Source organism: Cnephaeus nilssonii, assembly GCF_951640355.1.
Source record: "Cnephaeus nilssonii genome assembly, chromosome: 5".
Lineage (NCBI taxonomy): Eukaryota > Metazoa > Chordata > Mammalia > Chiroptera > Vespertilionidae > Cnephaeus > Cnephaeus nilssonii.
The window spans coordinates 71,560,650-71,587,422 of record NC_137076.1 but is presented as its reverse complement, the minus strand read 5'-3'; the positions used below and the strand labels follow the sequence as shown (position 1 = coordinate 71,587,422).

Below are 26,773 nucleotides of genomic sequence, written 5' to 3'. Positions count from 1 at the left end.
TTACCTATCTGGTCTCATTGTTTATCTCTCCTTTAGTTATTCCACTACAGCCACACTGGCTTCTTTGTCATTCCTCATACATACCAAGCCTGCTCACACCTTAGGGTCTTTGCACTTACTATTCCATCTGCTTGTAACACCCTCTCTTCTCCACCTCGAAATCCTCTTAGCTTATTCGCTCACTTCTTTTCTCTTGCTCAAATGTCACCATCTATTTTTTTATTATTAATTGAATTTATTGGGATGACATTGGTTAACAAAACCATATACCGTACTTTCCGGCATATAAGACGACTGGACGTATAAGATTTTCCTGGGTTAAAAAGTCGTTTTATATGCCGGAAAATACAGTATATTGGACTATATTGATGGGATTAGATATAAAGGATTAGATATATTGGACTACTGTATTTTCAGGCGTATAAAACGACTTTTTAACCCAGGAAAATCTTATACGCCCAGTCGTCTTATATGCCGGAAAATACGGTAGGTTTCAAGTGTACAACTCAATAAAACATCATCTACACACTGTATCATGCACCCACCACCCCAAGCAAAATCTCTCTCGGTCCCCATTTTTCCCCCTTTTGCCAACCTCCACCTAGCCCCCACCCCTTTTCCCTCTGACTATCACCACATTGTTGTTTGGGTCTATATGTTATGTATTTATGTTTTTTGGCTAATTCCTTTACCTTCTTTCATCCAGTGCCCCCAACCCCTTCTCCTCTGACAGCTGTCAGTCTATTTCATGTATCCATGCCTCTGTTTCTATTTGTTCATCGTTTGTTTTGTTCATTAGATTCCACATATAAGTGAGATCATATGGTATTTGTTTTTCTCTGACTGACTTATTTCACGTAGCATAATAATCTCTAGATCCATCATGCTATCCCAAAAGGTATGATGTCCTTCTTTTTTACAACTGCATAGTATTCCATTGTGTAAATGTATCACAGCTTTTTTTTTTTTTATCTGCTCATCCATTGATCTTATCTATTATAAGTAATACTGCAATGAACACAGGGGTACATATATTCTTTCAAATTAGTATTTTGGGATTCTTAGGATACATCCCAGAAGTGTGACTGCTAGGTCAAAGGCAGTTCCATTTTAATTTTTTTTAGGAAACTCCATATTATTTTCTACAGTGGCTACACCAGTCTGTATTCTCACCAACAGTAAACAAGGGTTCCATTTTTTCCACATCCTTGCCAGCACTTGTTATTTGTTGATTTGTTGATAATAGCCATTCTGGCAGATGTGAGGTGATATCTCACTATGGTTTTAATTTGCATCTCTCTGATGATTAGTGACTTTGAGCATTTTTTCATATGTCTACTGGCCATCTTTATGTCCTCTTTGGAGAAGTGTCTTTTCAAATTTAAATTGCTACCTCCTATCTACTCCTCCTTTCTCCGCTTTCTTTTTTCCTCCAAAATACTTATCATCACTTGACATATTGTTTATTGCCAGTATCCCACTACTAGAATATAAGCCCTTTGAGAACAGGGACTCTGTACATTCTGTTTACTGTATCTGTTATATAGTAGGTTGAATAAATGAAGAGCCTTAGTCTTCCTAGGTGTTTAAATAAAAAAAGAGCAGGATACAAAATCAACACCCAAAAATCAATGTTTTTTTATATAACAATACTGAATTCTCAAAAAGAGAAATAACAAACAATCCCATTTACCATCGCAAAAAAAAAATTAAGATACTTAGGAATAAAGTTAACAAAGGAGGCAAAAGACCCATTCTCAGAAAACTATAGGACGTTGAAAAAAGAGATAGAAGAAGATATAAACAAGTGGAAGAATATACCGTGTTCATGGATTGGTAGACTCAACATCATTAAATGTCCATACTACCCAAGGCAATCTACAGATTCAATGCAATCCCTATTAAAATACCAACAGCATACTTCACAGAGATAGAACAAACAACCCAAAAATGTATATGGAATCAAAAAAGATCCCGAATAGCTGCAGCAATCTTAAGAAAAACAAAGTTGGAGGAATCACAATACCAGATTTCAAGTTATACTACAAAGCTACCGTAATCAAAACAACCTGGTACTGGCACAAGAACAGGCATATAAACCAATGGAACAGAACAGAGACCCCAGAAATCAACCCAAGGCATTACACTCAATATTTGACAAAGGAGGCAATAGCATACAATGGCGTCAAGACAGTCTCTTCAATAAATGGTGTTGGGAAAACTGGACAGGTACATGCAAAAAAATGAAACTAGACCACTAACTTACACAATACACAAGAATAAACTCAAAATGGATAAAAGAATTAAATGTAAGTTGTAAAACCATAAAAGTCCTAGAAGAAGCTATAGGCAGCAAAACCTCACACATTTCTCATAGCAATATGTTTACGGATACAGCTCCTAGGGCAAAAAGGACACTAAGGAGAAAATAAACAAATGGGACTACATCAAAATAAAAAGCTTCTGCACAGCAAAAGAAACCATCAACAAAACAAAAAGGAAGCCCACTGTATGGGAGAACATATTTGGCAATGATACATCTCATAAAGGGTTAATATCCAAAATATATAAGGAACTCATACAACTTAACAAAAGGAAGGCAAACAATCCAATTGAAAAATGGGCAAAGGAGCTAAATAGACACTTCTCCAAAGAGGACATACAGATGACCAGGAGACATATGGAAAAATGCTCAAAATCACTGATCATCAGAGAAATGCAAATTAAAACAACAATAAGGTATCACCTCATACCTGTCAGAATGGCTACCATCAATAAATCAACAAATGACAAGTGTTGGCGAGGATGTGGAAAAAAAAAAGGAACCCTAGTACACTGCTGGTGGGACTGCTGGCTAGTGCAATCATTATGAAAAACAATATGGAGTTTCCTCAAAAAATTAAATATGGAACTGCCATATTTGACCCAGCGATCCCACTTCTAGGAATATCCTAAGAATCCTGAAACACCAATCAGAAAGTATGTATGCACCCTTATGTTCATAGCAGCACAATTTACAATAGCTAAGATCTGGAAACAGCCCAAGTGCCCATCAAAAAATGAGTGTATTAAAAAGCTGTGGTACATTTATATCATGGAATACTATGCAGCAGTAAAAAAGAAGAATCTCTTACCCTTTGAGACATCATGAAGAGACCTGGAGAATATCATGCTAAGTGGAATAAGTTAGTCAGAAAAAGATAAATATCACATGATCTCACTCACATGTGGAATCTAAGTAACAAAATAAACTGATGAACAGAGTGGAACCAGACACATGGAAGCATGGAACAGAGTGTAGAATCTCCGAGGGAAAGTGGGGGAGGGTGAGTGGGTGGGAGGTAATCAATCAAAGACCTTGTTATGCATATATGCATAACCCAAAAACACAGACAATAGGGTGCTGAAGACCTGGGGTGGAGGACAGGGGCAAGCTGCAGGGGGTCAATGTGTGTGGGGGGGGGGGCATATGTAATACTTTCAACAATAAAGATTTATTTAAAAATAAAATAAAATTATCTCAGAGACATTTTCCACAAAGCAAAGGGAAGTTAAGCTGCCTTTGTCCTAGTCTAGATTAATTTAGCAAGTCCTCTCCCTTCAAACAGTGCCTTTAAAGATTGCTCTAATTTTTCCATAGTTGTGAATAGATAGTAATGCCATTGAGCAATGAGTGAGCAGCTGAGCCAATGTAACCAGTGTAGTACATATTATAAAAACATAAAACTTACAGCAAAGTTAATCAGACACATATTTAATGATATGCATAATTGTTATTGTGCTGCACAGTAACTAGGCATAAATGGTAGACACTTCATGTAAATGACTCTAATTACTTTTTTTTTTTAACACAGGCAAACCAAGCATGTCTAGGATCAGATTCAGAGGAAAACAGGAAGGAGGGTAAAGCTGGATATTTAACTCTGGGAGGTCTCTCTCCTATTCCATACCCTTAGGCACTAGGCTACTGGTCTCCCAACCTGGATCATGTATCTTTGAGAGTAACTTTTTCCACTCCATATTAAGAGAAGCTTCCTTTAACCAAAGGTAAAAAAAATTAGGCTGAGGGCTTGGCCTCTGTCTTCAGATATAAAGCTGAGAGGAACCAGAACAATCACTACTTCTGGCAAGGATGACAGGGGCAGGCAAGCTGGTAGAGAAACCAAATACACAGCAAACTTACTGAGGACCTACGCCAGGCACACGAGTAGGTGCTTTGCATAATTCCTCTAACTTCCCCATCCTACCTACAGCCCCAAATTCTGTTCCCAGGAAAGCAGAGAATGGGATAGTTCTAGTGAGGACTCCATCCTCCAAATTCTCTCAAAAGGCCTAAAATGTCACCAGAGAAGGTAATTTAGGTTATTAGCAAGCTAACACCACTAGGAAGATTAAGAGGAAGCTGTTGTTTAATGCTGTTTCTTTTGCTTCCTATCTTATCTAACCCACAAGAAGATATATGACCCCCTATTTTCTTATGGGTTTATCCAAACCTATCCAGCCTTTACAGCCCAGGCTAAGCCTAGCTTCTCAAACTCATTTATTTCTGGACCTCAATAGTGAGTAGGTTGTTGACACAGACAATACCGATTGGGTAAGCATGTTTGGTTAGATACACAAGACAGTATCTTCTTTCTCTAGTCACCAAATGCCTAGCCCCGGAATTCTTTCAGCCATTGGAACTCTCTGCTAAAAAATCAGACTAAAGAGCTATGTCAAATTAAAGTGCATCTAGAATCCTAGGCCTTCAATGCTCTTCTATTATTAAAAGACTAGAAGCCCGGTGCACGAAATTCGTGCACGGCGGGGGGTTGTCTCTCAGCCCAGCCTGTACCCTCTCCAATCTGGGACATCCCTCTCACAATCCAGGACTGCTGGCTCCCAACTGCTTGCCTGCCTGCCTTCCTGATTGCCCCTAACCGCTTCTGCCTGCCAGCCTGATCACCCCCTAACCACTCTGCTGCCAGCCTGATTGATGCCTAACTGCCCCTCTGCCAGCCTGTTTGCCCCCAACTTCCCTCCTCTGCCAGCCTGGTCACCCTTAACTGCCCTCTCCTGCAGGGTTGATCACCTCCATCTGCCCTCCTTGCAAGCGTGGTCCCTCTCAACTGCCCTCCCTTGCAGGCCGGGTGCCTCCCAACTGCCCTCTCCTGCTGGCCATCTTGTAGTGGCCATCTTGTGTCCACATGGGGACAGGATCTTTGACCACATGGGGGCAGCTATATTGTGTGTTGCAGTGATGACCAATCTGTATATTACTCTTTTATTAGATAGGATAGAGGCCTGATGCACGGGTGGAGGCCAGCTGGTTTGCCCTGAAGGGTGTCCCGGATCAGGGTGGGGTTCCCTTGGGGCGTGGAGCGGCCTGAGCGAGGGGCCTGTGGTGGTTTGCAGGCCGGCCACGCCCCCTGGCAACCCAAGCAGAGGCCCTGGTATCTGGAATTTATTTTCCTTCTACAATTGAAACTTTGTAGCCTGGAGCGGAGCCAAGCCTGCTGCTCCCTCTGGGGTGGCAGCCATCTCTGTGGCAGTTAATTCACCTTCTACAATTGAAACTTTGTAGCCTTAAGCAGGTGAGCCCGGCCAGGGTGTGCGGAAAGCTTTGCTTCCCCTGTTGCCGCCGGCAACCCTGGCCTGCTCTCTCAAGCTCCATTCTGCCGCCCTTTGTTTGAATTTGTTTACCTTCTATAATTGGAACTTTGTAGCTTGAGTGGAGGCTTAGGCCTGCAACGGCTATGGAAAGCTTGGCTTGCTCTGTTACCTGGGAAACCTTGCTCACTGTGGCTGTAGCCATCTTGGATTTGGGGTTAATTTGCATACTCGCCCTGATTGGCTGGTGGGCGTGGCTTGGCTGGTGGGCATGGCTTATGTAGCAGAGTGATGGTTAATTTGCATATTACCATTTTATTAGAGAGGATGTTGATGACCAGATTTAGGTATTCACCTTTCATTGTATTTAAGACTATAATGCTATTCATAAAGAACCTTAAAAATTATGACAAAATATTTGACCTAGTAATTCACTATTGTGAGTAGTAACAGCACCTGAACGTTCTTAAGTACTTACTGTATGCTAGGCACTGTGCTAGGCATTTTCCTTAAAATATCTCACAATAAAATAAGATCATTACTACTATTACTTGACAGATGAATAAAGGAAAGCTTGGAAACTAGCACAGGGTCACATACTCTAGTGACAGAGGTGGGACTCAACCTCAGATTGATTGAACTACAGAGCCCACCTTTTTTACTACCACCCAAACTAGAAATATATCCTGGGAAAATGACCCCAAAATATAGCAACAAGTTTAAGCACAGGAGGCTCAGTACATGGCAACTTGAAGCATTCTAAACACAGTTAAGTAAATGGAGGCAATTTGGATAAAAAATATTACATAGGCATTAAAATATTTTTACACCTAACTTTTAGTGACTCATGAAGGAAATGTTATGCTATAAATAGAAAAAGCAAAATACAAAACTTTACATTAATCAGATCTCAACTCTATAAAAATTGTCTGCACATGGAAAGACCTAAATTTACTGTTTAATTAAAAAAAAAAAAAAAAGACAAGTTGCAGAATAATATAGGACCTTGGCCAGTGTGGTTCAGTGCATAGAGCATTAGCCGGTGCACTGAAGGTCATGGGTTTGATTGTCGGTCAAGGGCACATAACTGGGTTGTAGGGCATATGCAAGAGGCAACCAATCAATGTGTCTCTCTCACATTGATGTTTCTCTCTCACCACCTCTCCACCCCCGCCCCACCTCTTTCCCTCCCTTCCACTCTCTCTAAAAATCAATGGAAAAAATATCCTTGGGTGAGGTTTAACACACACAAAAAAAAGGTAACCAATAGCTTCAGGGGGATACAGCAGAGACATGTAGCACATTTTTCAGCTGTCTTTAGGTAGAGTTTACTTACACACACACACACACACACACATACACACTTATTTTGAATTGAAAATGGGCAACTCTAGATCTTAGTTCCTCGAGTTCCATAGGAGTCTCAATATTTGAATATATAAGTTGAAATGCAAAATCCATGGCATCGCACTGAATTTTGGCCTACTATGGCAAAGAACAAGTTGAAACTTTAAAAAGATACAAGATTTTCCCCTTCCCCTTCTTCTCAGGTATGTGCCACAAAATAACATACCTGCCAAAATAATAAAGAACATGAAAAGTACTAAAAATTAATTAGAAATCAAAACAAAAAACTGTAACTTTGAAGAATTGTCTCTTTTTTATGCACTATATTGTATAGAATTTAAAAACCATCACACAGGTTAAGTCCTTACCTATATCTTGCCCCACCAGCCCATTGCAGTACATGGCATGTCGCTCAATCTTTGTGGGTGGGAAGCCTTGGTCACATAGTGGGCAGGATACCTTGGTACTGGATGAGAAAGTAGAAGGTACTTCCTTTTCAGCATCTTCCCTGTTACCAACCTAAAGAACATGACAAACAGCAATTGTAACAGCTTTACTTTATAAAATAATTTTTCCCCAAAGAACTGCAAGAAACTCCATCCATACTTCATTTACTTTCAGAGACAATACCAATTAGTTTGCAAATTCAAGACTGAGGATTGAGAGATAACATAGTCAACAGTTATTCAGTGCCTGCTCCCTATGTGCTAAGTACTCTGCATGTAATATTCATTTAATTCTCATAGTAATCTAACAAAGATATTAACATATCCTTTTTACACAAGATAAGCATTGTCCAATATAGTAAAGCAAATTGCCCAAAGTTACAGAACAAATAAATGGCAGAGCTAAAATTCAAACCAAGGACTATTTGGCTCCAAAAACTGAGGGCATTCCTCTCTATCACGCTGCAAGGCACTGTTCTCCTTGGGTCAGTATACTGTGTATGTAGTGTTTCACTAGTCTGTATACCAGCAGCACCTTAAAGACACTTTCAATCTCACAAAAGAACTGTGATATTTTACATGAGACATATATAAGGAGTTAGAAAACAAAAGAGCTCTAAGCAAAAGAAGCACAATTAAAATTTAAGAACCTAGGTCTCAGCTTAAACCAGTAAGACATACCACCTCTTGTGTTTTATGACTTTGGATTGAAAGAAGAAATACAACTAAGACCCAAATATTTAAGAAAGCCAAATAAAAGTAATTAAGACATTGCTGCTAAAGCCGTTTTTTAAAATAAATATTTTTTATTGATTTCATAGAGGAAGGGAGAGAGAAAGATAGAAACATCAATGATGAGAATCATCAATAGGCTTCCTCTTGCACACTCCCTACTAGGGATTGAGTCTGCAACCAGGCATGTGCCCTGACCAAGAATCAAACCTGTTTTATGGGTCAACACTCAACCACTGAGCCACACCAGTCAGGCCTGCTGAAGCCATTCTATCTTACCTCTCTTATTCCTCTCCTTGTGCTATAGTCATCATTTTTTCAATAGTTGCCAGTGTCTCTCAGAGGCAGTTTTATTTTACCTTACAGATCAGAACTGAGAACTCTGCAGTGATTAATTCAACAGTATGCATTAAGCACTGCAGTACTACTGCCTAACACTTGCTTCAAAGGACAGCATGTCCTGTCTAATCAATGTGAAACTATCCTGCATAGCCACTGCTTCCATTTAAAAGCAAGGATCACCTGGGCTGTCATTATGCCTTACTACAGGGAAAAAATAAACCATCTTCTAGTACAAGAACAAAACAGGACCAAAACTACAATGGGTAGATAATTTGAGCTCTGAAACAACTGGGTTTTGGGGTAGGGGGGTTGTCTCTAAGTTTAGGCCATCCCTGAAATCTACTGTGGTGAATGTGATCCATGAGAGAGGGAAACAGGTCACCTAAATACCAAATCAAACAGTTTCTACAATTGCCAAAATATGTTGTTTCAACACATGTGTTTTATACTTAAAAAGACATATTCTGAAAGGAAAAAGATGAGAAGGAACTAACAATGGTTGAGTTCCTATACTATGCCAGGTTTGACCAAACATTTTCCATATCCATCCCTCATAACAATCCAACTGGTAAAAGTGTCTCTAGCTCCAGTATTACAGAAGAGGAAATTGAGGCTTAGAAAGACAAAGTAATCTACTGATCACAAAGTTACTAAGTAGGCAATCTAGACTCAAACCCGGGCCTGTATGATATCAAACCTTCAGTATTTTCCATTCTACCATGGTGTGGCAAAAGCAAAAGTCACCCCCTTCCACTCTGTTTCTGAAAGCTGACTCTGCCAGGTACTGGCAAACTATATGATTCTATTATTCTCCTATAGGAGGTAGGTCTAGAAGTTCTAGGTGTTATTTATTCCAAGCTTAGTCACTGAGCTTCTTATAAATACAGGTTCATAAATTTTACAATGAAAAGTCATCTTGTACATGCAAAGCCATTTGAGCAGAGGGGAGAAAATCAAAGATACCGATAATTTACAAGTAGTACTGAGTTGTTGAAAGTTAGTGTCGCCTGCGCAGTTACTTGGCCTTCTAAAGTTCACCAAGCACAGAAATATTATATGACATGAATGTCACAGTGTTCACACCCAGTACTATCCTCCTTTGTATTCATCACCAACTCTATAAAATGTAGATAATGTACCTTCAACTCTTAATATTAAGAGGGAGTAGTCTATTACTGTCTTATTGTGAAGACAAGACCACTTACAATCACACTCACAACTAAAATGGTCTATTTATATATTAACTATGGGGTGGGGGTGAGTGGGGAGTGATAAACTGGGGAACTTATATTCATATATGGACATAGACAATAGAGTGATGAAGGTCTGGGAGGGGTGGGTGTGAAGTGGAGGGGGTCATTGGAAAGAAAAAAACACCACAAGGGATATCTGTAATACTTTCAACAATAAAGAAAAGAAATGGAAAAAATGTAACTATGAAATGTAAAAATGAAAACTATAATGGAGGAACCCCAAGCCAAAAAACAAACAAAGAAACTTTTATCAGGACTATGCCATCAGGGATTAAGTCTCTGCAGAAATGCTTCTATTTCTTTTACTACTGTAAAATACTATACAGCTATTTCTCAAAAGAGGCAGAATACCAAATCTTGATCTCTTACCTGTTAGCCTCAAAAGAAACTTCACTTCAAGAAATGAACTGCCCGACTGATGTGGTTGAGTGTCGACCTATGAACCACAGGGTCATGGTTTGATTTCTGGTCAGGGCATATGCCCAGGATGCGGGCTTGATCCCCAGTAAGGGGCATGCAGGAGGCAGAGGACTACCAACAGAAAGAAAACACTGAGAAAAATTAGAGAGAATATTCACCTCCTTATCTGACATTATTATTGTTACTTCATCCCGGGTCTCTCTGCTACCTGGAGAGACTTCTCTTTCAAGGTCAAAAGTTTCAGAGGAACTTAACTGTGTCTCTGTAATTGAAAAAAATATAAATCTCATTAATTTTCATTTTGTATTTTCAGTTAAAAAAACAAACAAACATCTATTTCCCCTAAAGAGTATGATAAAACTGAGGTGGTTTATCATATAATTTGCTTGATTCTTCGTAAAGCTTTACTGAGGCATAATATACATACAATAGAATTCAGCAATTTTCTGTACAGTAAAACCTCAATATAAGTGGCTAATTCAGGAGAGGTGTCCATTAAAACTGAAAGTCCATTATATAATAAAGTAGGTTTTCTGAAAGCATGTTAAAAAAATTGACAAATTAGTTTACCTGTTTATATTTATGTAGACATGTTTGTGTAATTAAAATTAAGTATGCATAACAAATTTAATTTCATTGAAAAGTTTTCTATATGTATTACTGTAATTTTATATTTATACTGAATAGGTATAGTAAATGTGTGCATTCACCAGTCACCATGAGTAAACAAATGCACACAACTGGGGCATGGCTTAGCATACATTAAAACTGCTGCAGAAAGTCATGCCATTTGACAACAGAACCAATTACCACGGGCAATGTTGTGTGATCACACGCTAATCATTCACCAAACATTGTTTACAATTGGTGACTCTTGGATTTAAATATATAAACTATAGTTGTAAATATGTAATATTTAACTAGGTCAGCAAGAAGTTACTAGAGGTTTTTTCCAACATATGGCCTATTCGCTACAATTTGTTAAAAATAAAAATGAATTAACAAAAAAAATAAATAACCTGTTAATTTAACTATAAGCAAATCTTGGTTAAAAGCATTTTAAAATTAAAAGGTTGTTAATTTTCACATATGACATACGGACCAGAAATTTTGTCCATTAAATCCGAAGTCTGTTAAATCAAGGTCCGAAAATGGTTTACTGTATATAATTTGATGAGTTTTGACAAATATATACAATTTATACATATACCAGTTATACCATGTAATTACCACCACAATCAAGAGATATAAAACCTGCCCTGGCCCGGCCAGTGTGGCCCAGTGATTGAGCGTTGACCTGTGAACCAGGAGGTCATGGTTCGATTCCCAGTCAGGACACATGCCAGGGTTGCAGGCTCAATCCCCAGCATGGGGCATATGGAAGACAACCAATCAATGATTCTCTCCCATCATTGATGTTTCTGTCCCGCTCTCCCTCTCCCTCTTTCTTTGAAATCAATAAAAATATTTTTAAAATAAATAAATAAAATAAAACCTGCCCTGGATCGTTTGCTCAGTGGTCAGAGTGTCAGTCCAAGCACTGAAGGGTCTCAGGTTCAATTCCTGGTCAAGGCATGTACCTCAGTTGCAGGTTAAATCCCTGGCCCCCATTTGGGAGACAACCAATCAATGTGTCTCTCTTACATCCATGTTTCTCTCTCTCTCTCTCCCCCTCCACTATCTCTAAGAAAATAAATGGAAAAAATATCCTTGGGTGAGGATTAAAATATATATTAAAAAATCTAACAACCCAAAAAGTTCTCCCTTTCTAGCACCCCAAAAGTGTACCCCTTTGTACTCAATCCCCTCCTACTTGGCTCCTTGCAATGACCAGTCTATTTTGTGTCGCTATAGTTTTGCTTCTTCTAGAATGTTATATGGTGTGTTGTCTTTGTGTCTGACCTCTTTTTATTTAGTATGGTATTCTACTGTATGGATATTTCAGTTTGTTTATCCATTCATCAATTAATCCACTTGTCTTCTTTCCAGCACAGTTGTGCTTTTAAAGTGTATTTATTTTGACAGAAAACCAAAACCTGCCAATGTAAGTTCTGAAGTAAAAGGAATGATTAGAGGTGACAAAAATTAGGGAGCAGAAATAGAAAATACATTCTAAGAAAGATATTCCTTTATTTTATTTTTTCTTTATTTTTTCAATTTCAATTGACATACAATATTATATGTTTCAAATGTACCCCCCAGTGATTAGACATTAAAAAACTTTAAGTGATCATCCAGACAAATCTCATGCCCACCTAACACCATACATAGTTAATAGAATATTATTTACTAGGTATATCGGTTAATAATGTGGATTTTTTTTCAATAGATGGAGTTACACATACTTTGATATGTATGCGATTTGATATGTATGCTATTTTGTTGTATTGACAAGCTTCAAAACTTCATACGTCAAATTTTCTGAAGGTGTTAACATCATAGATATTTTTACGCTTAAAAATGTCAAATTTCATGCCAAAAAAAGAGCATTTGCAGGAAGTTTTAATTCATTATTTTATTTTGAAGAAAAGTGCTGCTGAATACTTTGGAAACCTTATGGTGAACATGCTCCATCTCAAGATACTTGTGAACGCTGGTTTAAACGCTTTAAAAGTGATGATTTCTATGTGAAAGACAAAGAACATCCAGGTCGACCGAAAAAGTTTGAAGACCAACAATTGCAAGTATTATTGGATGAAGATGCATGTCAAACTGAAAAACAACTTGCAGAAAGATTAAACGTTGCTCAGCAAATAATTTCCGATCATTTACAAGCAATGGGAAAGATTTTAAAGGAAGGAAATAGGTGCCACATCAACTGAACGAAAGACAAATGGAAAACCGAAAAGTCATCAGTAAAATGTTGCTTCAATGGCACGAAAGTCTTTTTTGCATCGAATTGTGACTGGCGATGAAAAGTGGATTTATTTTGAGAATCCCAAACACACAAAATCATGGGTTGATCCACATCAACCATCAACATCGACTGCAAGGCCAAATCGCTTCAGAAAGAAGACAATGCTCTGCGTTTTGGTGGGATCAGGAAGGTGTGGTGTATTATGAACTTCTAAAACCAGGTGAAACCATTAATACTGATCGCTACTGACAACAATAATCAATTGGAACCACGCTTTGATCGTAAAACCACCAGAATGGGCCAGAAGACACAGCAAAGTAATTTTGCTTCATGATAATGCACCATCACACACTTCAAAACCAGTTAAAGACACGTTAAAAGATCTTGCCTGGGAAGTATTAACCCACCCGCCATATTCACCAGACCTTGCTCCTTCAGATTACCACTTGTTCCGATCAATGGCACACGTGCTTTCTGAGCAGCACTTCAAAACGAACAAAGAAGTGGAAAATTGGGTCTCTGAATGGTTTGCCTCAAAACAAGAAAAGTTCTATTGGGACAGTATCCACAAATTACCTGAAAGATGGGGGAAATGTGTAGCTAGTGATGGACATTACTTTGAATAAAGCACTTTTGATGTTTCCCTTGAAATTATCGTGTTTTGATTATGAAATCCGCATTAACTGGTAGACCTAGTACTATATTCCCTATGTTGTACTTTACAGTACATGCCCATGACTACACTGTAACTACTGATTTGTACTTCTAAATCCCTTCACCTTTTTCACCCATCCCCACAGCCCCTCTTCCATCTGGCACCATCAAAATGTTCTCTGTATCTATGAGTCTGTTTCTGTTCTTCTTGTTCATTTATTTTGTTTATTAGATTCAATTGTTGATAGACATGTATTCATTGCCATTTTATTCATATTTTTAATCTTTTCTTTTTCTTCTTCTTAAAGAAGACTCTTTAACATTTCATGTAATACTGGTTTGGTGTTGATGAAATCCTTTAGCTTTTCCTTGTCTGAGAAGCTCTTTATCTGACCTTCAATTCTAAATGATAGCTTTGCTGGGTAGAGTAATCTTGGTTATAGGTCCATGCTATTAGTCACTTTGAGTATTTCTTGCCACTCCCTTCTGGCTTGCAGTTTCTGTTGAGAAATCAACTGACAGTCATATGGACATTCCCTTGTAGATAACTAACTCCTTTTCTCTTTCTGCTTTTAAGGTTCTCTGTCTTTAACCTTTGGCATTTTAATTAGGATGTGTCTTGGTGTGGGCCTCTTTGGGTGCATCTTGTTTGGACCACTCTGTGCTTCCTGGACTTGTATGTCTATTTCTTTCACCAGGTAAGAGAAGTTTTCTGTCATTTTTTTCAAATAGGTTTTCAATTTCTTGCTCCCTCTCTTCTTCTGGCACTCCCATGATGCAAATGTTTGTAAGCTTGAAATTTTCCCAGAGGTTCCTTACACTATCTTCATATTTTTGGATCCTTTTTTCTTTTTGCTCTTCTGGTTGGGTGTTTTTTGCTTCCTTATATTCCAAATTCTTTATTTTATTCTTCGCTTCATCTACTCTACTGTTGATCCCCTGTAAATTATTATTTCAGTCAGTCTATGCTTAATTTCTTTTAATCTTTATTATTGAAATTATTACATAGGTCTTCCTTTTCTCCCCCATTAACCTCTTCCAGCCCACTCCCATCCTCCCCCAGCGCCCCCCCCCCCCACTCCCTCACCACCCCATTGTCTGTGTCCATGGGTCATGCATATATGCATGCAAGTTCATTGGTTGATCTCTTCCCACCCACCCTCCCCTGACTTCCCTCTGAGGTTCAACAGTCTGTTCATGCTTCTATGTCTCTGGATCTATTTATCATCATCAGTTTATTTGGTTCATTAGATTCCACATATGAGTGAGATCATGTGATACTTATCTTTCTCTGACTGGCTTATTTCGCTTAGCATAATACTCTCCAGATTCATCCATGCTGTTGTAAATGGTAAGAGTTCTTTCTCTTTTACTGCCGTGTAGTATTCCATTGTGTAAATGTACCATAGTTTTTTTATCCGCTCATCTGCTGATGGGCACTTAGGCTGTTTCCAAGTCTTAGCTATTATAAATTGTGCTGCTATGAATATAGGGGTACATATATTCTTTCTAAGTGTTTCAGGTTTCTTAGGTATATTCCTAGAAGTAGGATGACTGGGTCAAATGGGAGTTCCATTTTTTAATTTCTTGAGGAAACTCCATACTGTGTATGCTTAATTTCTAACTGGTGTTTTTTTATGTTATTGATGTTCTCACTAAGTTCCGTGAAGTTCCCAATAAGTTCGTTAAGCATCCTTATAACCATTGTTTGAACTCTGTATCTGGTAGTTTTCTTGTTTCCATTTCATTTAAGGTCTTTTTCTGGAGATTTCTCCTGTTCTTTCTTTAGAGACAGGTTTCTTTGTCTCTGCATATTGGCTGCTTCCCTATATTTGTTTCTATGTATTCAGTAGATCTGTTACATCTCCCAGACTGGTAGAAAGGCCTTGTGTAGTAGGTGTCCTGTAGGGCCCAATGGCTCAGCATTCCCAATCACTTGAGCTGGGCACTCCAGGTGCACCCCTGTGTGAACTGTGTGCACTGTCCTATTATAGTTGAGCCTTGATTTATGTTGGCGTCACTGGGTGGGATTGACCCCCAGGCCAATCAGTTGAGAGGCTCGGCTGAGACTACAACAGAAGAACTACTGTACAGGAGCCAACCCTATGGAGCAAGACTAGCTTCAGTGGGGCTTTGGTGCTCACTGAGTACGCCCCTTGAGTGTGTCACTCATGGAGGTGGTAGGGTTGTAATCCAGCATGGTTAAAGCTGACCACCAGGTTCACTGGCTCTATGGCCTCTCAGGAGGTGCAAAGTCAGCCACTGCCTGTGCCCTGCCCAGGGCTACCCAGCATGCGCTACAAAACAATCTGCAGATGGCTGCTACTTGTGTTGGGCTTGGAGGTGCCCAAGAAGCCAAGCTATAAACCAAGGGGGGCTGCTGCTAATACTGGGCCTGGGGCCACTTATTGAGAGGTACAGGGCACACTGAGACCAGCTGCTGCTTGTTTGAGAGATTTTAGGAAAGTCCGAAGCATGAGACAAGAGAGTCCAGTTGTATAGAAAAGCCACTGGAAATGGCTTGGATGAGCCTGCAAGTAGGGAAGGGCGGGGTCTCAGGAAATCACCAGGGCAGGGTGAAAAGTGTGAGCCAGGTTGATAGAGATTCAGATATGGTGCCTGCCTATAGGCTCTGTGGCAGCGAGTACTAAGCAAAGAAGATTGGCCTCTGCCAGCACTTCTGTCTGGGAAAAAGTTGCCCCTCCAGCTCTCGCCCTGATTCCAGACAAGTTGGTTCCTCCCTAAATGTCCCAGGTTCCTTTCAAGCTGCTGCCCCAGTGCTGGAGCTATAAGTCCATGGGCAGGCCCTTTAAGAGGAACTGCCTGGGTCTCCTGCAGCCTCTGTGTCACTCAGCCACAATCCCTGCTGGTTTTTACAACCAGAAGTTATGGGGACTTCTCTTCCCAGCACTGGAATCCTGGACTGGGGGGCCTGAGGTGGGGCTGGGAAACCTCCACAGCCAAGATATCCCTCCTGATTTTAAACTGCCACATGTGGGTGTGGGACCAGCCAGTTCCTTGATTGGCCCTGTGTCTCTGTCCCTCCTACCAGTCTCCGTGGCTTCTTAATTCCCTAGTTGTAGGGACTTTCATTCAGCTAGATTTCACGTGGTTCTGAATGATGGTTGTTCTGTATTTCTGTTGTAATTCTGATGTGGTTGTGGGAAATGGTGAGTACCACATTTACCTATGCCACCATCTTGACTGGAACACTCACATATGCCTTTCTTTCATATATTCTTTAAACAGCATCGATTCATTCACTCTAATTCAACAAATATTTATTCAACAATAAGTTCCAGGCACTATATAGGCTACTAGAAATGTGGAAATAAAAGATGAGGTCCCTCATAGTGTCATAATTTAAAAGTCAGCATACTACATAGCTCATGGGCCAAATCCAGCCAGCTGCCTGGTTTTGTTAATAAATATTTATTTCAACATAGCTATGCTCATTCTTTTTTGTATTGTCTATAGTTGCTTTTGTGCTAAAATGGCAGAGGTGAGTAGTTTCAACAGAAACTGCATGGCCCACAAAGCCTAAATATTTACTATCTAGTCTTTCATAGAAAAAGTTTGCCAACCGCTGGTATAGACCCCTATCTCTTAATATAACAAAAGAAAGGTAAATTTTAAAAAAGAACAATAAATCTGGAAAAGAAATTGATCTCAGAACACAAATCCAATAAGTTCTCTATTATATACACTGTACATACTGTACATCTAACTGATATTTCTGTGCTTCTCAAATATAATGAATGGCCAATATTGGGCAAATAAAGTACCTGAAAGATACTGAAGCATTTTCTCAAACATCAAAGAAGGATTAAGTACATTTCTAGTGTTAAATATATTTTAATAAACTAGAATTTTTTAAAATTGGACACACACACAATTTTACCATCTTGTGGGGAAAAAAGATTACAGTATATAAACTTCAAATTTTTTGTCATGTTTCCCTGAGAGATATTACCAAAAGAGACATTCAGTCTATCAGAAAAGAGTAACTGCTTATTGCTTGCACTACAGTAACAATAAAATGTCTTTACCTAAGCTTTCTGTAAATGGCTGAAATGTTCAACTGTAAAGTCAACGTAAGAGGTCATTAGCTTTAGAAATAAACAATCCTAGTGTCATGCACATTTTGGACATAAAGCTATAAATTTGCTTCTTCAACAAAGTGAGTAACTCTAAAAGGATGTCATAATTTTCAATATCAAAACTAATAGAAATTTATAAAATGAAATAGATAAGATGGATTACTATACCCAAACTGTGTTTCACTCATTTAGAACAAAGTTTTCAGACAATTTAAATGCACAGATTTTCAATTATATATTTAGAATTGTGTGTGTGTGTGTGTGTGTGTGTGTGTGTGTGTGTGTGTTCAGAGACTCAGGAGTCCAGTTCCATGAAGAAGGAGCTAATACTTTCTTAGCAAAAGGAACAGGTTATGAAAACCTTTTGTGATCTACTTTAGAAATGGTTGTGTCAGCAAAAAGCTGGATTTAATTAGCAGACTAGTGATAACAGTTATGATCTAAAAGTTATCTAACCTCAGTCATAAAGGGCTTGCTTTTTCCTCTCTTATTAACTAGGGCTTTCAAGATTATTGTATTAGGCCCTGGCCGGTTCGGCTCAGTGGTTGGGCATCAACCCATAAACCAGGAAATCAGGATATGATTCCAGGTCAAGGCACATGCCCGGATTGCAGGCTCAATCCCCAATAGGGGGTGTGCAGGAGGCAGCTGATAATGATTCTCTCTCATCACTGATGTTTCTATCTCTCCCTCTCCCTTCGTCTCTCTGAAATTAAAAAAAGAAAAACAAACACACACAAAAAACATGTTTTTAAAAAAAAGATTATTGTATTTGCAGGTTCCTCCTTCAAGATCCCAGGGTAGCATCGTATGCCATCATCCTAAACAGACAGTCTGATTCTGAGCAGAATGGCATAAGTTAGAAGTCCCAGACAGAGAGAGGGATAAAGCTTTCTTTTCACAAAGATAGCACAGCATTTCTAAGTGCTCTTGCCAAAACTGGAGCACTTGATAGTGGAGTTTCTTAGTAGGCAGTAATCCAACTATATTTCAAACAAACTAAGAAACCACTTTCAATAAAAAAACCAACATAGAGCCCGGCCAGTGTTGCTAGTTGGTCAGTGTTGCCCCATGCACCAAGAAGTCCCCCATTCAATTCCTGGTCAGGGCACATGCCTGGGTTACAGGCTCAATCCCCACTAGGGGCATGCAGGAGGCAGTCGATTAATGTTTCTCTCTATCGATGTTTCTATCTCTCTCCCTCTCCCTTCCTCTCTCTAAAATCAATAAAAATATATATTTTAAAAACCTAACATAGTTAAACTTTAAGTAAAGAAGCCCTGACCGGTTTGGCTCAGTGGACAGAGCGTCGGCCTGCGGACTGAAAGGTCCCAGGTTTGATTCCAGTCAAGGGCATGTACCTTGGTTGCAGGCACATCCCAGTAGCGGGTGTGCAGGAGGCAGCTGATCGATGTTTCTCTCTCATCGATGTTTCTAACTCTCTATCCCTCTCCCTTCCTCTCTGTAAAAAATCAATAAAATATATATAAAAAATAAATAAATAAATAAAGTCCCTTAATGATATGCTGCCAAATGTTTAAAAATATTTACTTAACAGTTTTCTTATTTTTATTTCTTTCAAGTTTTTCCCCATAAAAACTCAAACTTAGTTTATATTAGCCTTTCTGACCCTGACAGGTTTAATACGACCTAGGAGAAAACTAGGTATGATTTATGATAATATTTGTATAATACTTGCTGCTCAAAAGTTTAAACATTAATAGGAAGTAACTCAATCTCACATGAATAAGGTTACTGATAAAAATAATGGGCCCCACATTTAAGAAAAGACAAAAATAATAATAATAATACAAGCTAAAACAAATTGCTTAGAAAATAGTGGTTCGTATCACAAAATAATTCTTCACAGTACATACTGTTCAAGCCAAGAGTTCTCTTAGACCATAGGTACCTTAGTTTATCTAAAATTATTTATATATCAAAATCTATGCTGTGCACTTTTTAATGAACAGCTCTTGTATCTAAAACAAGGTACACATGTCTTTTCATCTCTACAATTAACAAAACCAAAGTACAGAACTTAACCAGGTTAAGTGTCTTGTCTGAGATTAAAATGTAAGTCAGTGACAGAACTATGCACGAAAATTCAATTTCTTGATTCCCTATGCAATAATATCCTGTGAGTGGCAATGTAAAACTAACTAGTAAAAGCCTCTGAGAAAAATCTGCTCAATGACAGGCAGATTTAAGGACAGCCCAACTCTGAGAATCCATAAACAAAAACATAAAGTCCTCTAGGCTCTGAATGTACAATTAAGTGCTATTCCTGATGCTTTGCTGCCATCTCTGATGAGGCTAGTCAGCAAACAAGACAAACAAACCATGTTAATTTCAAAACTCAAATATCTTTGGGAAAAGGCTGGGAATCAGAGCCAATGTCCATGAGAAAAAACAGTATGTATATGTGTATGTGTGTGGTGATACACACACACATCAATCACACATAAACCTCCTAGGAGTGGGATGGAAACGTCAGACAAATTAATAGGCACAAAGATAGCTAGGGATCAGAAAGTCAGTAAAATCACAGTGGGATGCTTACCAGGACACACAGTGATTTCCTCTGCAGAACTCTCTGGCATAAGGACTAAGCTTCTCTTACTGGTCAAAGCAGCAATGCTGAAAAAGAATCAAACCCCAAGTGAATTCCCAATAAAATAAATCAGAATATAGCACCTAAAGCAATGGTGAGTCATTCACAAAGCCACCAGTAATCTGATACCTGCTGTCCAATACCAAAAAAGCACAACAGGGAAGCAAGGAATCAGTAGTGAAAACTCCAGGCCAAAAATAGGGGAAACAAACATGCTTACAACTTTGGTTCCAGTGAAATCTCTAAATGAAAAGAACACCCTTTTGGAGTCTTCACAAAGAAAGGTTGAAGGGTAAGGACTATCTATGAAGATCACAGAAGACAAAAACTCCATTCCAATAAAAGGATGTCAAAGGTGTTTCAGAGTCTCCATCTCGGCCTTCTGAAGGCTAGAGATTTGTAAGCTCATAAGAGAAAATATGAAGATTCTCCTGACAACACACTTGCAGTTAAATTTCGACTCTATCTCAAGATGTGGCTTTATAGGCAACAAAAATAAGATACAATTCCAAACTGCCACAGAAGTTGAAAATCTCTTCTGAGAAAAACATAATTATGAATGGCTCCCCTCATCTGACCTTCTGGTTTCCCCTGCCTGTTCATGGAGTGCAATCTCTTCCTGACACAGAACACATGGCTAAGAGAACTGAGCTAGCCCCCTCATGCTCCATAGAGCTTTACGATTAGTTTGATCAAGAATACAAGAGGACACAAATCCTCACATCAACCACAGAGAAGAGAAAATAACCACCACTGATTTGTGATAAATAACTAAACCTTGATAGAAAACCACAAGTGATTTCTTTCTCTAAATAAAACATCTCATACCATTTGTTATAAACCCAAACCAGATACAGTTTACTCTGCATGTAACATTAGGACTCTATTCAAAGGGTCCATCACAAAACAATTTGCTGACATTTATAAAATGGACTAATCAATTTAAAGTCAAACCACATTGCCTGCAGTTCCAACTCTCTCCTGGTGACAAAGCGTATAATCATTTATTAAAACCTACATCTGCTCTGCACAAGGCTCACTACAACAAAACAGAGAGGCCTATAGGAAGCAGAACTCCAGTTAAAATCACTTCCAAAACTGTTTTAGCAGGAGAATCAAACCAAAGCCATATTCTTCAGCTCAAGAAGAAATACCTAGTACGTACTATTAACCAAAAACCTAAGAACACCAACTAAATTACAGCAAATGGCAACTGGGCCTCAACTTCCACATAGGAGATGGAGTAATCCCCAAAGGTCAACAACCAGATAAAGGGAAAAGTAATTGGAAGCCTGATCCAGTTTATAACCAATCCATTACTATATATTAAAGTGAGAAGACCTAAGAAAGTAACCTATCAATCAACCAGTAAGAATAATTAAGGAGGTAATACAAATATTACCATTTAAGGGAAAGATGAGATATAATCAATGAAAAGTGGCATAGGTTAGGGAGTGAGAGAGATACAGTTTCTGTGTGGCCTGAATAATATGAAGGCTTCAAAAAGGAGGTAAGTCGTAAGAGTAGACTTAAAAGATGTATACGGCCCAGTCGGTGTGGCTCAGTGGTTGAGGGTCGACTTTTGAACCAGGAGGTCACGGTTCGATTCCTGACCAGGGCACATGCCTGGATTGCGGGCTTGATCCTCAGGAGCGGGCATGCAGGAGGCAGCCGATCAGTGATTCTCTCTCATCATTGATGTTTCTCTCTCTCCCTCTCCCTTCCTCTCTGAAATCAATTAAAAAATATATTTTTTTAAAAGATGCATATGGTTTAGATATGCAGATAAAGTAAACATACTAGTAAGCAGAGGAAACAAAGGGGAAAGGAAGACTAGAAGGAACGTAAAGAAATCAGTTTAGAGCCTTCACATTGGCTTGGGAAGTTAGTGTAGCTAGTTAAGAGAGTAGCAGGATGTAACCATTTTTCAGAAACAGTGAAAATGGGATTTGTACTAGATGGCTGGATTGGACAAGAAAACCAGCAACAAAAAATCCCTAAGATTTCTTCAACCAAATATTCTAAGCTTCTATGAGATGCATATAGAAAACAATGATTTCTCCTAGTCTATGCTTATAAAAGAGCTAAAAGATCCCTGGCAAGCTGTCCCCCAAGTCTTACTCATGTGGTTCAGCTCTCTTATTCTGGCATCAACAGAGGAGAATTCAGACCCGTAACATATAATCTTACCTTTGTGAGGCAGGGTCAGAGTTTCCTTCTTCAGAAGTTTCCTCAGCAAATAGACCTTTGGAAGACTGCAAAGAAATACATAACATCCTAAATATACAGGCACAGATGAACTAGTTTCTCTTCCTATAAAAAAAAAACACACTTCATTGTTCAACATTATCACTCAGCAGTTAACAATAGCATATTACATTGTCAGTAAGTTTCAGTCAAAAGAACATATCTTGTGGAGACAAAAGACTGAGATTTAAATTATGGGTGAATCACCTGTTAACTCTGTAATCTTGAATAAGTCACATCTGACTTTGTTTCTTCATCTTTTATATATATATATATATATATATATATATATATATATATATATATATACACACACACACACACACACACACACACACACACACACACTACTGTCCCAGTGCACTGATTCATGCACATTGAAAGGAAATTAATTAGAAGAAATATTTTAATATTGCTATTTGCCCTTTCTCTATAATAGAAGAGTCAACCAAATTCACAATCGACAATGACAGATTGAAACACGCACATGAGATTGGTGCCAGCGAGAGCTTTATAGGTCCGTGCATGCACGAGTCAACTTAGCCTTTTATATATCCTATATAATAAAAGGCTAATATGCAAACAGACCGAAAGGCGGAACAACCGAAAAACCGGTCACTATGATGTGCGCTGACCACCAGGGGGCATGCGCGGAACATGGTGGGCGTCGGCCGCGGCAGGATGGTGGAGCAGGTGAGTGGGGGCGCCACACCAAGGCGGGATGTTGGTAGCTGTCATTGGGGCCAGTGCCGGAGCCACCACTCACATCCACAGCCGGTGTCCAGCGCCAGCCCCGATCACTCAGTGCCATCAGCTGGTGCGAGTGGCAGCTGCCAGCCCCAATCGCTCCTCAAGGCTTTTCCACCTCTCCCTGCTCCTGAGGGGAGATTGGGGCTGGCAGCTGCCTCACACCCGCTGCTGGCGACGGCCCCACTCACACCCACTGCCGGTGCCAGAGCTGCCACTCGCACCCACTGCCAGCACTGGCCCCACTCACACCTACAGCTGGCGCCCCACGCTGGTCCCGATCTCTTGGCACCATCAGTGAGTGCAAGTGGAAGCTGCCAGCCCTGATCACCCCTGAGGGCTTCTCCACCTCCCCCTGCTCCTGAGGGGCGATCCGGGCAGCAGCTCTGCTTGCACCTGCTGCTGGCACCAGCCCCAATTGCTCTGCGCCTTCAGCGGGTGTGAGTGGGGCCGGCGCCATCAGCACATGGGAGTGGCGTCAGTCGGGGGAGCGGGACTGCCGGCAGACAGGGGACCAGGGGCTGCAGTGGGAGGGCCCGGGTAGGGGCACAGAGGATGGGCCAAGACCCACCCCTGTGCCTACTGCAGCTTCGCGGCCCACAGTTCTTTCACAGTGCACGAATTCGTGCACTGGGCCCCTCGTATAGAATAAACTTGCTTAATTAGGCCTGCTTTCTGATTTAGCTAAACTTTTTCCAGCACAGTGAAGCACCCCAATTTCTCTTTCAAGTAATTGTCAGCAACACAGCAGTAAATATCAACATGAAGCAGATTATTATTGTAGATCACGCAGAGAGAACGAAGGGTAAAATATTTAACTATAGCAGCATTTGACTATATTCTGCACAGTGAGAAAACCTGAAGTCATTTTCAAGTTCCACCATTTCTTACTCTTTTCAGTTGGGTCAAGTTTCTAAACTTTCTAAATCTCTGTTTTCTGGCTAATGAAAAGAAAATAGGATTCTACCAAGTCTCCTACCTACTCCAGGAATTCTGTGAGGATCAAATGAGAAGTGGCACGGGAAAATGCTTCACAAACATTTGGTTGAAGTGTAAAATGTTTCCACCTGGCTATAAAGCAAGTTCTGTTCCTGAGCTAAAGGAACCCAGGGATGCTAGTCACTAGGAAGAGGAAGCCAGGCGTTGCTACATGACATCATTACCTGGAGCCCACAGCCACTGTTTCTGGGCTGGGCTGGGCTGTGGACCACATTTTACACCATGGGGTCTTGGCAGAATTGGCTGTGATTTGGTGGGGTGTCGCTCTGGGGTGGTGGCGGGGCCTGTGTCCCATTGGGGGAAGCCAAGTGTTGGTTTGTCAGCGCCAGGTCTGCAGTACCATTTCTTTTTAAATGGCCAGTGCGCATCATGGCAGCACCTGCATTGAGCATCTGCCCCCTGGTGGTCAGTGCACATCATAGCTACTGGTCGGATGGTCAGAGGGACACTTAGCCTTTTATATTTTTTTTTAACTGATTTCAGAGAGGACGGGAGAAGGGGTAGAAACATCAATGAGGAGAGAATTATTGATCAGCTGCCTCCTGCATGCCCCCTTCTGTGAACCAAGTCCCCAACTGGGGCATGTACCCTGACTGGGAATCAAATCAAACCATGACCTCCTGGTTCATAGGTTGATGCTCAATTGCTGAGCAACACCGGCCTGGCTGTTTCCTCATCTTAAAATGAGTATTAACAATTGCCTAGTCCTAGCTGGTTTGGCTCAGTGGACAGAGCACTGGCCTGTGGACTGAAGGGTCCCAGGCTCGATTCCGGTCAAGGGCACATGCCTGAGTTGAGGGCTTGATCCCCAGTAGGGAGCATGCGGGAGGCAGCTGATCAATGATTCTCTCTCATCATTGATGTTTCTATCTGTCTTTCCCTATCCCTTCCTCACTGAAATCAAGAACAATATATTTAAAAAACAACAACTGCCTCACAGAGTGCTATGAGAATTAAACAAGGTATGTGATACACTTTGTAAATACAAGACAAATATTAATGGTGAGTCAAATTATGATTTCAGTAAAGCAGTTATAAAGCTTTTGTTGTGGGAGGAGGAGATATAGAGAAAAGTCCAGTTTTCAGTGGAAATACAGAGTTGGGAAAAACACTGAAATCCATGAAAGACGTCTCTCTGGGCACAACAGACTTATAACATAGAACATTCCAAAAGGACGGTTATAAATATTCCTTTTACTAGAAAACTGCCACTATGGTTTTGGTATCTGGCTACAGGGATATCTTTTAAGAAATATAACAGCCTTAGCCAATTTGGCTCAGTGGATAGAGTGTTGGCCTATGGACTAAAGGGTCCTGGGTTCAATTCCAGTCAAGGGCATGTACTTTGGTTGCAGGCCTATCTCTGGCCCAGGCCCTGGTCGGCGCTTGTGTGGGAGGCAACCAATCGATGTGTTTCTCTCACATCAATGTTTCTCTGTCCCTTTCTCTTCACTCTCTCTAAAAATTAATGGAAAAATATCCTTGGGTGAGGATTAACAAAATAAATAAATTAAAAGATCTATTTTTTAAATGAAATATAACAGATAGGGACTGGATAAGAAAAAGACTATTTTCTTTGATTAATGGTAGTTGTTGCAAATGTCTACTCATTAAATATAGGTGCACAGAAGAGCACAGAAAAAGCAACTATTGCTAACTTAGGTGGGCTTCTGAGGAAGTGTCCCTAACGTAAGGCTTCCTCCAATAGATGTAAAACTATTGGCTGAAGTTTAGAGGGTCTCCTAGAGGGTATAAATAACCTAAACAAGTTAGCCATCTCTTTACTACGCAGGAAAATGATGAAATATACTAAAAAACAGAAATCCCTTCAGTCAAAGGGAAGATAAAGCTGTGATCAGAAATGTAGCCATTATGAAAAATAAAGGTTGGACAAAGCTGTCAGAAGTACTAAAATACAACAGCAATAAATATGTCACCTATTTGTTTGACTTCAGTAGAGAAAAACCAGTTTCATTCCTGAAATCTCAAAAAAGGTAAATATTGCCCCAGCCAATTTGGCTCAGTGGATAGAGCGTTGGCCTGTAGACCTAAGGGTCCCAGGTTCAATTCCCGTCAAGGGCACATGCCCAGTCAAGGGCACATGCCCGGGTTGTGGGCTTGATCCTCAATAGGGGACATGCAAAAGGCAACCAATCAATGGCTCTCTCTCATCATTGATGTTTCTCTCTCTCTCTCTTTCTCCCTTCCTCTCTGAAAGCAATTTAAAAAAAAAAAAAAAATGCTTTTTTAAAAGGTAAATACTGACACCTAGTGTCCATTTAATAGAATTTTACCTTCTTAGAATGATTTGTTGACTAAGCCTTGTGCTTCAGAAGCAATCAAAGCACTAAGAAGTTATAAGGTACCTCCACTTCTGCCTTAGGCTAAAGCATCTCTACCTTTCCCAGAGTAACTTTTTAAAAAAA

At 39.8% G+C, this 26,773-nt stretch overlaps 1 protein-coding gene across 4 annotated transcripts in view; it reads right to left on the bottom strand.

Annotated features, from left to right (window-relative positions):
• Positions 1-26,773, bottom strand: part of UIMC1 (ubiquitin interaction motif containing 1) — an 83,136-nt gene that overhangs the window by 29,186 nt on the left and 27,177 nt on the right. For all 4 annotated transcript variants that reach the window (XM_079770516.1, XM_079770517.1, XM_079770515.1 and 1 more), the window contains exons 7-10: positions 22,545-22,609; positions 20,304-20,380; positions 10,288-10,391; positions 7,305-7,455 (exon numbers count right to left, since the gene is read on the bottom strand). In XM_079770516.1, the coding sequence (XP_079626642.1) occupies positions 7,305-7,455; positions 10,288-10,391; positions 20,304-20,380; positions 22,545-22,609 (397 nt within the window). The remainder of the gene's footprint in view (positions 1-7,304; positions 7,456-10,287; positions 10,392-20,303; positions 20,381-22,544; positions 22,610-26,773) is intronic.